Raw genomic sequence first — 14,095 nt, 5'->3', positions numbered from 1 at the left:
CACCAACTGTTGGTAAGTTTTAACATAATTTTATTCCTTTGTAAAATACATATAACAAGGAATTTCAGGGAGTTTATAAACATTTTCATCACAATGGATATGCAGATTCAGAACAAGAAATTGAAACAGATAACAGAATCACATATGAATTGTCAAAAATTCTGCCAGTCAGAAAATTCTCTACAGCAGAACCAAATGTATGAAAAGTTATCCCCATGTTGTACAGATGAAAGCCAACCAGTGGTGGGATTCAGCCAGTTCGCACCACTTCGGGAGAACCGGTTGTTAACTTTCTGAGCAGTTTGGCAGAACTGGTTGTTAAATGACTTGAATCCCACAACTGAAGCCAACACAACACTCACAAAATCTAAATAATTAAGAGAAAATAAAATCAACACAATGAAATCATCTAATTCAATTATTTAAGGTAGAATCTGTTTAAATCTGTTAATAACAGTTCCCATGTTCATTTTAATGCTGCAATATTTCTGTAACAATTTACTATTATAGTCCTTAAACTTAATTAAAAATAGATTAGGATTTGGGAAGAATATGATCTCTTTACAAGTTGAAATGCAATTCTGAAATTTACATAAAACTAGGAAATGCAACTTGACGTGGCATTTGAAGAGAACTTCAGTCATCTATGATACAGCATTGAAAGAGAGCAAGAATCACTTCATGCTCTCTTTCAGTGTTATAATTAGATGTGTGAAAAGTTTCATAATGATTAAGGACTTCAGATGTTCCTTGTCTTAACTTTTCGAAACATTTATTCTTAAAATCTATTGGGACATTTCAAATTGCAAATGCTTATCGTATCATAAAGGTTGTCTGCTTATAGTCAAATAAAACTTATATGGTAAGTAAGTACAATAATAGCTTATCTGTAATTCTTTCTCTACTATATGCACTGCAGTAAACCCCAAATAATCTGCAGAGACTTATCTCCACAAGCTAAGATTCAAAATAATCCAGTTTATGATTTAGAATTATATGTGAATTCAGATATAGAGTTCCAATCAACAAACAAAATACAAGGCTATTGCACTGAAACAGACAAGATATCATGAAAGAAAAACAATATCGCTTCTTTTAGTCAAAATACATATTGCAATTCCTATTCAGATTTGTTTCTCATCTTATTTTTCTAGATTAATGTTCTGAAATCTGTCCCCTCCACCTTGTCTACGAATAATTCCTGTGCTAGTGAACAGCATAGCTGTCTTTTCAGAGGAAAGATAAGTAGGCAGTCATGCAAATTAATTCAGAATAAGACTTATTCACACACAAAGTTGAGAACAAATATTTTAAAAGCTCTCATCCTGCGGCTAAACCATAACAGACTCAAGCTGTCTTGCAGAACTTCCAGAGCTCAGCAGTTTGTTTAGAGGTAGAAACAAAGCATTTTCCATTTTGTGAGTAGTCTTGTTTTCAGTGCATTAATAAACAGATATGCATATGGTTTCCTATTTTTTAAATCCAAGTTCTTATATAGACGGACTAATCTTTAAATATCTGAGGATTCTCTTTGGTAATCTTGCTTTCATCGAAGAATATGTTACTATGGGGTTGTGATGAATACCAGTTATCTCTACCATCACCTCTAAAATCTGTTTCAAAATTGGGATCTGAATATTGGAAACAAGATGCAAAGATTTATAACGTTGTCCGCATTTAGTGACTGAAGTCAGTGAAGCTAGTTAAAAATCACAGAATGCAAGCTATGGCTTTTTAAATTGACATTGAAGAGATTTACCAGCAACCTTCATCAAAAGCATTTAGGACAAAATCAGACAAAAGTCTGATTAATTATGTAACATTGTTAAAACCGTTTGAATACACTGGTGGGGCTGACATATGAGACAGGCAGAAAGCTATTTTACCAGCAAAATCCATTCTACTGATTCATGGATACACCTGAATACAGTTTTTATATTTCCATCAGTTATTAAAATGTTCTCTCACCTTTATTATTTTATAAGTAACTCAAGATGGTAAACTTAACTAATACTCCTTCTTCCTCCTATTTTCTCTACAACAAACCTACGGAGTGGGTTCAGCTGAAAGAGAGTGACTAGCTCAAAGTTACTCAGCTGGCTTTCATGCCTAAAGCAGGACTAGAGATAATAGTTTCCTGGTTTCTAGGCTAGCACCTTTACCAGTACACCAAACTGGTTCTCATGTCCTAAGAAGGAGCATCAAATTACAAAAAAAGCTGTAGGCAGAATTTAGGACAAACTGCTTAAACAATGCAGTTTTAAAGGAATAAACATTAGGGATTTTTCCTGTATATTTGTAGACAGATTATCTGATTTTTACCACATAATCGGTCTACAAATATACAAGAAAAATCCCAAATATTTATTCCTTTAAATCAGCATTGTTTATTGCTTAACGCCTTGTAAGCCGCCCTGAGTCTCCGGAGAAGGGCGGCATATAAATCAAAAAAATAAAATAAAAAAATCAATTGTTTAAGCAGTATGTATGTTACTATTATTACAGTTTGTTGAAAAAAAGAGCAAAACTAATACAGGAAGGAGGGAATACGAGGCTTCTGACTTTGACTGCTATAGTTTTACCAATTTCTCTAAACAAAGTAAAAATGTTTTCCTTACGCTCTTACAAATCTCATCTAAAAAGAATATACAAAACTGCTTAAGATCGACAGATGGAAAACTTTAATAACCCACACAATCACCTGTTTTTTCTGCTTCTACTTCTTCCAAGTCTTTATTTAATAAAGCAGACAATTCTAAAGAGCTTAAGCTCTCCAAAGTCCTTTCCTTGTCCTCTTCTCCAAAACCATCTCCATCTTCAGCTAGAGCCTCTGGATCTTCAGAATCAATAAAGATCTGACCTGCTACCACTTGAGCTCCTGCTGAATGATCCTTCACTTGTTCTTCAGAAGGCAAGGTTGACTACAAAATAAATAATAGGGAAAAAAAGAAACATAGTTTTTGTTATAAAATATAGTAAAATATGGAGTTTTTATTTTATGACAATTGCATACAAAAAGTCAAAAGACACAATGTAAACTACTTTGTTACAATTCCAATTTATCACATTTTCTTCCAGAATCTGCTTTTTGTTTTAAAAATATGTCTATTCTCTACTCCCAGCAACTCATCTTTCATTATATCCCATTAGATGTTGCTGAGCTATGACTTCCACCAGCTTCAACCAATGCAGCTAATGGATAGTGCAACTAATGCAGTTATAGATTCACTGGAAATTAGCTGAAAATATTTCCCATTTAAATTCTCAAATGACCTGTGTGGAAATAATTAAATAATCTAAGATATTTCAAAATAATAGAATCACTGAAATAAAAATAATTTTCTTTCATTTAAGCTTTTATTCATCCATGAAATTTAGGTAAAGAATTTTTCATCGCAATTATATATTGTACCATGTTCATTGATTCAAAAATTCATAGCTATGAAAAAGGAATCCCAGACAAAAGACTAGTCACCTTTGATTCAAAAGACTCCTCTTGAGCAGCTTCTTCGTCTACAAAATTAAAGAGGATGATTTTAACAGCAAAATTTGGAAATAAATCATATTCTTAACAAGTGGCATTAATTTTGTCTCAAAGCTTCTGTTGATAAATAATATGCAAATATTAACATGAAATTATGCATGTTCATGCATAAATGCAATATGCACCCAAAGCGGTACAACGATGTGCTAGAGATACATACCTCCCAATAAATGAATATATACAGTAATTATAATTCATATCTTATTTGCAAATAAATAATCCAAACCAGGAAGGGTTATAAAGCATAAGTTGTCTTCAGTGAAAAAAATTAGTGGTAGATATTTTTCTTATTACTTCTTTCCTTCACCTCTAACTAAAAAGGTCACAGGACTATCTAGACTAGTGTGGCAATTGGACCAGAAAATATAGATTGTTTCAATAAAGAAAGAAATCTTACATTTACAAAAGGCAATCTGGAATTAACTAGAGGTATGTAAATAAAACACATCTTAAAGATAAACTGCTCAATTTAATTTAATAAATCATTCCAAATTAGTCAATATGCTGAAAACCTGTAAAAGGTATTATATTTTTCTTTCTCTTGCTGTAAGATGCGAGTTTATTTCTTTTTTATTTTGAATAATCATCAAGCACAGACACATTGCAATAACAATGTGACTGATATGTACAGTTGCAAGAAAAAGTATGTGAACCCCTTGGGATTACGTGGAGTTTTGCATGAATTGATCATAAAATGTGCCCTGAACTTCATCTAAGTCACAACAATAGAAAAACACAGTCTGCTTAAAATAATACTACACAAACATTAGATGTTGCCATGGTTTAATTGAACATAACATGTAAACAATCACAGTGCAGGGAGGAAAAAGTATGTGAACCTTTGGACTTAATAACTGGTTGACCCTCCTTTGGCAGCAATAACCTCAACCAAACGTTTCCTGTAGTTGCAGATCAGACCTGCACAACGATCTGGAGTAATTTTGGACCACTCCTCTTCACAGAACTGTTTCAGTGTAGCAATATTCTTGGGATGTCTGATGTGAATTGCTCTCTTAAGGTCATGCCACAGCATTTCAATCAGATTGAGGTCAGGACTCTGACTGGGCCACTCCAGAAGGCGTGTTCTGTGCTGTTGAAGCCATTTTTTTGTTGAATTACTTGTATGCTTTGGGTCATTGTCCTGTTGCATCACCCATCCTCTGCGGAGCTTCAGTTGGCGGACAGATGGTCGTATGTTTTCCTGCAAAATGTCTTGATAAACTCTGGAATTCATTTTCCCATCAATGACAACAATCCGTCCAGGCCCTGAGGCAGCAAAGCATCCCCAAACTATGATGCTCCCTCCGCCATGTTTTACAGTGGGGATGAGGTTTTGATGTTGGTGTGCTGTGCCTTTTTTTCTCCACACGTAGTGTTGTGTGTTCTTCTCAAACAACTCAATTTTGGTTTCATCTGTCCACAGTATATTTTGCCAGCAGTGCTGTGGAACATCCAGGTGCTCTTTTGCAAACTTCAAACGTGCTGCAATATTTTTTTTGGACAGCAATGGCTTCCTCCGTGGTGTCCTCCCATGTACTCCATTCTTGTTTAATGTTTTCCTTATTGTAGATGTATCAACAAAAATGTTAGCATGTGCCAGAGATTTCTGTAGGTCTTTAGCTGACACTCTAGGATTCTTCTTTACCTCATGAAGCATTCTGCGCTGCGCTCTTGCAGTCATTTTTACAGGACGACTACGCCTAGTGAGAGAAGCAACAGTGCTAAACTTTCTCCATTTGTAGACAGTCTGTCTTACCGTGGACACATGAACATCAAGGCTTTTGGAGATACTTTTGTAACCCTTTCCAGCTTCATGCAAGTCAACAATTCTTGATCGTAGGTCTTCTGAGAGCTCTTTTCTGCGAGGCATGGTTCACATCAGACAGTGCTTCTTGAAACCAGTAAACCCAAAACAGGTGTGTGTTTTTAAAGGGCAGGACAGCCGTCAGCAACACATCCAATATCATCACACTGATTGGAGTCAAGGTTGGCTCACTCCTGGCTCCAATTAGTTCTTGGAGAAGTCATTAGGCTAGGGGCTCACATACTTTTTCCTCCCTGCACTGTGATTATTTACATGTTATGTTCAATTAAACCATGGCAACATCTAATGTTTGTGTAGTATTTTAAGCAGACTGTGTTTTTCTATTGTTGTGACTTAGATGAAGTTCAGAGCACATTTTATGACCAATTCATGCAAAACTCCACATAATCCCAAGGGGTTCACATACTTTTTCTTGCAACTGTATATCTATTTACAGTATATCTATTTCAAAAAATTTAGATCAGCTAGAATTCTTAGGCAGGAGGAAAAGTGCTTTAGAAGAAACAGAGCTAATATAAGAAAATAAAATACTGATACAAGGAAAGAGCCAAAAATAAGGAACTGAATGGAGCATAGACAGGTGGTCTTCTAATTGAAGCTTCACACAGCAAAATTTACAAATAAAAGAAAAAAAATCTACAATAAATTTTGGGCAATGTTATATAATAAAGAAAGCAGATTAGAAATCACTTTTTAAGAATTAATGTTTCATAAAATTTCCAGACCAGTAATATAGACTTGATTTATTCAGAAAAAAGCAGCATATTTAGCATGATATTGCAATCAATATCAAAAAGTGATTTCACTTGAAAACAATTCAAATTAAAAAACATAGATAACAATGACAAATTTTTAGTGATCAACTTCACAATAAATCACAAGATTTCTGTTTACTTAAGTATTGTGGGTACAACAGGCTATTATTTTAATTTAAACCCATTAAACTATCACACCAATAAATGTATTGAAATAATTTGTATCTTTAAAGTGAAGCAAGTTGGCTGTATTTCATTCTCATTGCATCATGTTAAGATCTCTCTGAAGGAACAAGCTCTATATTAAGTTGCAGGCAAACACATTGTTGACTGTCAGCAGATAAGATGTTCTTTCCAAAGCAATGTATCATAAGGAAAACAGGTTCTGTTTGTTTAGCTGTCTTTTCCTTTTCAGTTGGTAAAGATTTTGTGGAAAAAAAAAATGAGAGAAGAGAAGTCTTAGCTTAGGTTCATTATATTTCAAGGACTCAACAAAAAATAAGTAGATTTTAAAAACCAGAAACCCTGTCAGGATAAACACTCAGGTTTGGTTTCTTAAAAGCTTAATCTGAGTGTATATTAAAAACACAAGTACATGCTAATTATTGATTCCCATGAGAAAAAAATAAGGATTATTAACAATTCCAGATCAATTAACTAAATTGTTTTTCTAATATGAAAACCCAGAGTTTGCAAAAGATGAATACACGTGACTCTTGTTATTCAGAGTGGTTCCATTCCAACATAAAACTACAGTCAATAACACTGCAATTTACAAGACCTTGAATCTTGGAAAATTATATCCAAAGTCTATATCCATTCTCTTCATTTTATTAGAAATTCTTCAAGAGTGATTTTATGTGCAATGTACTGATATTTACAGATGGATCAATTTAGCCACATGGCTTCATGTGGCTTCCTTGTGGCCTTTTTACTGATGCCATTTGGTTCTCCTAGTTATTTTGCTCTAAGAGTTTCTTCATAATCTCGGCTTCTCAATTGCATTGTTGGATGTTAATAGTGACTGAAGACTCTGATCGGGCAAACTTCCTCAATAACAAGCTGAGCAAGTATTCCTGACTAAGATGTCTGGTTACTATAACAAGTCTTGTGCCACAAGTGACTTATCAATATCTTTTGTGACCAATTAAAAGTATATTGTGCAGATAACCCAATCCATTTATTTATACACATGTTCTTTCTCATGTACAAAAGTTGTGACGTGCAACAAGTAACAAAAAAGCAAGTGCAAAACGAAAGATAAGCAAAAAGACCTTTCCATATATTGTATACTGGGATCTCACCTCTATGTTCATGGTAAATATCTAAAACTACTGATAATGAAACAGTTCAAACAGGACACCCGAAGTAATTTCTACAAACCCATCAGCTAAATTAAAGCACACCAACAAACAAAAAAATTGTAATACAACTTTTAGAAATTATCTGGTAGGATATTAATCCAAGAACAACCTAGAAATTGCAAATAATGTTCAGTTACTGCAGAAAAAAACACTTATATAATCAGCAAAAAAGAAATAAAAAGACAAGTGATCCATGCCATCAAGAATATAATTTTCAGCAAACTTTAGAGGAGCCTTTCTCAGCTAATGTGGCGTATCATAGTAATAAACATGTTGGACTAGGATGGATTCAAGTCTACTCCCAGCAATGGAATACACTGACTGACTCTGAGCTGAGTACAATCTCAACCTGCTCCAAAAGGCCACTTCCTTTCCAGAAGAAAAGGAAAAGCAAGAAGTAAATCTAATTAAGAGGGAGAGGAGGTATGATCTTTTTATACTTTTAAAATTCTGCAATGTGGCCAATTCTGAAGTTAAAATCTACAAATCTGCAGGGCAATAAGTTAACAGAAGGATGCTTCAGTGCTTCATATATCACAAAATATAACATTATATCCCCAGCGTTAAAGTCAAGCTAATGTTCAGGACTCTAGTTAGTCTGGAATAGGAATTTTTTAGTTCTGTATATCCATGAGCTCAGAAATATTTGTTTCATTTGCTTCACAAAGCTGGGTACTCTGAAAAAATAGTTCTGGGAAAATACACACTTCCAATTAGATTTAAACAAAAGCAAATCAAACCATACCTTTGGATGTAGTAAGTACTCAAAGTACACTTTCCCTAACAGCCAAAATACAGATAACCCTCAATGTACGACCACAATTGAGTCCAAAATTTATGTTGGTAAGTGAGAAATTTCTTAAGTGAGTTTTGCCCCATTTTATGACCTCTGTTGCCACATTTGTTAAGTAGATCATGGCAGTTCTTACGTTAGTAACATGGTTAAGTGAATCTGGTTTCCCCATTGACTTTGCTTGTCAGAAGGTCGCAAAAGAACACATGACTCCGGGACACTGCAACCGTCATAAATGTGAGTCAGTTGTCAAGCATCCGAATGTAAATCACATGACTATGGGGATGCTGCAACAGTCATAACTGTGAAAAATGGCCATAAGTCACTTTTTACAATGCTGCTGTAACTTCGAATGGTCATTATCAATGATGATAAAGCATTCATCTTGGCATTGGTCTGCCTATGTTTTCTGTGAAAGACTTTTGTAACATAACAAAGCTATTTTTTAAACATGTGGAAGAGACAATAAGAATATGACAAAGCTAGGTCATCAAGAAAGATTTTACTTTTTTCGGATAAAATTTTGTATGCTGTAATAGTTAAACAATTGTTATATTCAATGGGGCTTATTTCTAGACAAATATTCATAATACAACTACAGCATGAAATTCTGTATATAAAATATGTATATAATGTATATAAAATATGCCTAGAGATAAACCAGTATTAAAAATGAGAGGCTACCATTTTGCTAGGAAAAATCTTGTGTTATTATACATCCAGCGCTTATTAAGTAATATGTAGAAATACTATTACAGTTTTGAAAATTATGTGGGTGAATTTGAACTGACTAAACACCTTGGTTTTTAGGTGTGAATGAGAGAAATTAGTCAACATTTTGATCGAAAAATTAAATTATATTTTATTTACTAGTGGGGCAGTTAATTTTTAATGGTAGAATTATCTGCTTTACTCTCTCAGTCAAACCCGTTAACTGACTTTACTATCTCAGTTATTATTTAAAGTACAATGAGAACATGACAGAATAGAAGTAACATATATACACAGTCCATGTAATTATAAGTAAAACGTCTATGAGTATATGGCAGTGGCCTCCTAACTGGATGTCAACTATTCAGGCAATCGCCTCTGGTGCTGCTTCATGTAGATCTAAGGAACCAGAGAGCACACTTCATGGGCACAATATGTTGAATAGTTTGCATATCAGCACCACAATTGCTTTATCAGTGGGAATCTTCCCATTCCCACTGATACAGGGCCATGGCACATCTTCCAGTATCACATCTAATTCTGTTCAATTTCGACCAAAGTGAGGCAGGTCGAAATCAGGTGGTTTGGTAGAGGGATCACTAATGGTCAGTCCACAAGAAGGTACCTTGTACCATTCCTCTCTCCAGGCATTCTTGGGAATAATAATGTAACTATGTCAGTTATCAGTCTCCACTGCTTTTCTTTTTATATATGACAATCAACTTTCTCAGGCATTCAAGGCAGTGAAAAACTACTACCCACCCATTAATGCCATGAACCTCCCTATCTGCTATCAGTTATTAACTTACTTCATTGCTAAATTTATTTCGTTCATTTATATTCTTCAACTTCTTCCTATCCCCTTCTGCAGAAATGAGCTCACATTATTTCACACAAACAATAAGCACCACCATCTGGCATCTTGTGCTTTTCAGAGCATTCTGGCTAGCCAGACAATAAATATAGATTTCTAGAGTAGAGAAATATCAAGAAAAGGCTTGGGGAGATATGGCAAACTAAACAGTCTTTGAAAAAGCTAGACTACTGAAGAACCATCAAGGACAAGGAAATGATAGGAGCTTAACCACATGTAACCCAGGATGGATGCTCCTCAGGAGAAGACAGCAGGATAGCAGTCTCCCACAGGTTGGAGTATCAGGAGAGGAAGGGATCAACCATCATGCTCACAGCCACCATGGAATCTTTTAAAGGACACTAATTTTGCTAACCTCACTTACTAAGTCTGCACTACTATTAATCTTCTCATCGTTCCTATCAGCCATCTCCTCCCGCTTATGACTGTATGATTGTAACCTTGTTGCTGGTATCCTTACGATTTATATTGACTGTTTCCTAATATGATTTGATTATTTGTACTCTATGACTATCATTAAGTGTTGTACCTTATGATTCTTACGAATGTATGTTTTCTTTTATGTACACTGAGACAAATTCCTTGCGTGTCCAATCACACTTGGCCAATAAAGAATTCTATTCTATTCTTTTTTATTTCTAGTCACTTTCAGAAGTGACTGCTTATTTAACTATCTTAAGGCTATTAGAGAACTGAAAAGCCACCTGATGAGTTTACAGTCATTTTTGAACAGAAGAAAATTTAGCCATAAGTTTAAAAACTTAAAATATAGGAAATAAACAGGAAAAGTTAAATAGATTTTGATCTAAGTTATAAATTAAAGGTCCCGGCAAATTTGGAAAATTGAGACTGTTACTTTAAGATTTTGGAAATAATTAAATAAACAGCTTTTGTGGAAAAAAATTGTCTTTGTAATCTTATAGGAAGGCAAAGAGATATCAAATTTGTTTATATAGTTTAAATTATATAGTTTAAATTTGTATACCGCCCTACTCCCGAAGGACTCAGGGTGGTGAACAGCCATAAATAAAACATATAGATACAAAATTTAAAATAGAGATAAAACTAATTAAATAAATTTGGCTGAGACATTTTAAAACCCCAATAAATTAAAACCAAATTTAAAATTCCATTTAAAAAGAGGAAAAGTTTAGGTCAGGCCAGCTTGATGGAATAAAAACGTCTTAAGCGCGCGACGGAAGGTACGCAGATCCGGAATCCTCCGTATCTCCGGGGGGAGCTCGTTCCAGATGCCCCCACAGAGAAGGCTCTCCCCCTGGGGGTCGCCAGTCGACATTGTTTGGCCGACGGCACCCGGAGGAGCCCCTCTCTATGGGAGCGTACTGGTCGGTGGGAGGCTATTGGTGGCAGCAGGCGGTCCCGTAAATAGCCAGGTCCTAAGCCATGGAGCGCTCTGAAGGTGATAACCAGGACCTTGAAGCGCACTCGGAAGACCACTGGGAGCCAGTGCAGCTCGCGCAGGAGAGGCGTTACATGGGAGCGCCATGTCGCTCCCATCACCACCCGCGCGGCCGCACTCTGCGCCACTTGGAGCCTCCGAGTGCTCCTCAAGGGGAGCCCCATGTAAGAGCGTTACAATAGTCCAGACGGGAGGTGACGAGGGCATGTTTATTATTGTGATGAAGATTGGAAGTTATGTTTCTTCTTTCCCCACTTTTTCTTTTTCTCTATTTCTTTCTTTCTAAGTTTATTTTGTAATAATATAATATAATATAATAATCAGTAACTATTTGGTAGAAGCTTTTGAAATTTTGTTAATATAACATATTACAATAAATTAGCATTCCTCAGGGGGAAAAATTGTTATCAAGAAACAGCTTTCCTGATGCAAAAAGACAAATGTGTACCTTATGAGCAAAATATGACAACATGTCTGGTACAGTGCGTTTTAATGTGCATTAATGGCTTCAGCTGCAGACATAGATCATATTTACAAGCTTGCATGGTCAAAAGGAAATCATAGTCACCGCCTTGAGCTTTTATAGGAAAGATGGGATATAAATATAACAAATAAGTGCCAAATACCTATTATATATGCACTTGTCTGGATATTTATACAGACTTGTACAGTATATACAATAACCATATTATGGGGGGGGGGAAGAGTCAAAACCTTTAGCAACATTTAGTAAAGCGCTTAACAAACACACCTTTCCATTCCTCGTTTAGCAGATCATTCCATGCTGTGCTCTAGAAAAAGTTGCTAGGGGCCTTACAACAAGTGTGTTTGGGTGGGGGGATCACCTCTTTTCTGCCCTGGGGTAACCCCCAGAGTCTTAGCTTTCCATATACATTCATTGCAGAGCAAGTGCCTTTCAACACAAAGGGGCCCGTGCTAAAAGATTTCTCCTCCCTGGATTAATTGGTTGTTCGCCGCCTTGAATTATTTATAATAATAATAATATAAAAAAAACACACAACAAAAGCGACATATAAATAACATAAAATAAAATTAGCGGCAGTATTGGAGTGAAGGGTTGCAAATGCTAAACGTCAAAGCTGAAAGAGAGGCTAATCTGCGAGGTTGGCGAGAAAGGAACACTAAAAGCAACTATTTATTCCAACGCACTTGATCCGGTTTTCGACTGGCCTCTCTTACCTTTACCGGCTTTCGGCCTTTGGCTTCACCCCCCATCCCCACCCTCCACCCGGCTGCCGCCGCCGCCGCCGCCGCCCTCTCAATCAGGGTCTCCCCCCTCCCACACTCGGCACCCCGTCCACTAAGCAAGGCCCACCGGAAGCGCCCGTACTGACCAGCAGCCGCCAAGCTGATGGACGCCAGCAACAGCAACAGCGGCAACCCCACCGCCGCCCGTGCCAGGAACCACCGCGGCGCGGCCCGCGAGAAAACACCCATCCCGCCGAAGACGAAAGCGACTCCGCCGCGGCACTCCGAGAAAACCCGGAGAGCTGCCGCCTGCTCCCCGCCCCACAGCCGCCCGACGGCCAATCAGGGCATCCCCTGCGGCTCTTCCAATAGCTGCTCGACGCTGGAGACGGCGCGTTTTCATTGGTTCGCGCGTTTTCTGACATGGCCTCTCTGAATTGGCCCGTAAGAGCCCGATGCCAATGGCGGAGCGACGCGTCAATGTCATTCTGGCGGCCAATCCAACGCCGGAGGAGGCGGGGCGGCCAATTAAGACACTTCTGAGCTCTGGGTTATCGGAGAATTACAAACGCGGAAGGAAGGGAAGTGGAGAGGAGATCGGAGGGTTATCGGTCTTCCTTGCGGGATTCCCGCACGTGGGAGTCCGTTGGAATTTAAAACGTTTTATTCTGCAGGTGAAAGAGATCGACACTTCGGGATAGATCAGTGTTGTTTTCAACCGCAGGAATTTTTAAAGATGTGCGGAATCCCAGAATTCCCCACTGGGCGACCAATGTAATATGTATCTACCGCAGAGGTCTTCAAACCTGGCAGCTTTAGGACTTGTGGACTTCAACTCCCAGAATTCTCATAGCACAGCATAGCATAGCTGGCTGGAGAATTCTGGGAGTTGAAGTCCACAAGTCTTAAAGCTGCCAGGTTTGAAGACCTCTGATCTACCGAGAAGTCGGCCAAAAGGACTACAAAGACCAGGAGACATTGCAAAAAGGAATTAAATCCAATTCAGACCTTTTGATGTCAAGGATCCGCCTCAAGGAATAACGTTGCTCACAATGCGAACCAATTGTACATTGTAACGACGAGCAAGAATTTCTGATTTCTTTCAACATGATTTTCTGGCACGCACAACCTCCCCAGAAATATCCCAGATTTTAGCATAACCGTGTGTCGCAGAGTGTAATTTTCCTTCCCCCTCCCCACCTTAATTTCGGCAATAGAGAACTAAAACCTATGAACGACATCCCATCCTGCTTGCAATAGTGGGGGAAGACGGAATAATTACTCTGCAGACATTTATATCGCTAATACAGAATAGAATAGAATAGAATAGAATAGAATAGAATAGAATAGAATAGAATAGAATAGAATAGAATAGAATAGAATAGAATAGAATTCTTTATTGGCCAAGTGTGATTGGACACACAAGGAATTTGTCTTAGTGCATATGCTCTCAGTGTACATAAAAGAAAAGATAACTATATTATAAACAGATTCCTTGTGTGTGTAAGTACATATGGCCAATAAAGTATTTATTATGTTTTGTAAATTTATTTACATCCTGCCTTCCTATATAAGCAAACCAGCAGCGTTTTTGAAAAGA

The 14,095-nt window shown here is 37.0% G+C and overlaps 1 protein-coding gene across 2 annotated transcripts in view; it reads right to left on the bottom strand.

Annotated features, from left to right (window-relative positions):
- The window catches only part of SEL1L (SEL1L adaptor subunit of SYVN1 ubiquitin ligase), a 39,980-nt gene extending 27,085 nt beyond the window's left edge, over positions 1-12,895 (bottom strand). The window contains exons 1-3 of one of the 2 annotated variants that reach the window (XM_034418268.3): positions 12,642-12,895; positions 3,476-3,513; positions 2,702-2,921 (exon numbers count right to left, since the gene is read on the bottom strand). In XM_034418268.3, coding sequence (XP_034274159.2) covers positions 2,702-2,921; positions 3,476-3,513; positions 12,642-12,744 — 361 coding nt within the window. In that variant the 5' untranslated portion in view covers positions 12,745-12,895. The remainder of the gene's footprint in view (positions 1-2,701; positions 2,922-3,475; positions 3,514-12,641) is intronic. The other variant, XM_034418269.3, reaches the window with a different exon arrangement.
- Positions 12,896-14,095: the final 1,200 nt, after the last annotated feature.

This window comes from Pantherophis guttatus, chromosome 1 (genome assembly GCF_059756535.1).
Source record: "Pantherophis guttatus breed Tessera chromosome 1, ASM5975653v1, whole genome shotgun sequence".
NCBI classification, from domain to species: Eukaryota; Metazoa; Chordata; class Lepidosauria; order Squamata; family Colubridae; genus Pantherophis; species Pantherophis guttatus.
This window is presented reverse-complemented; position numbering and strand designations above follow the sequence as displayed.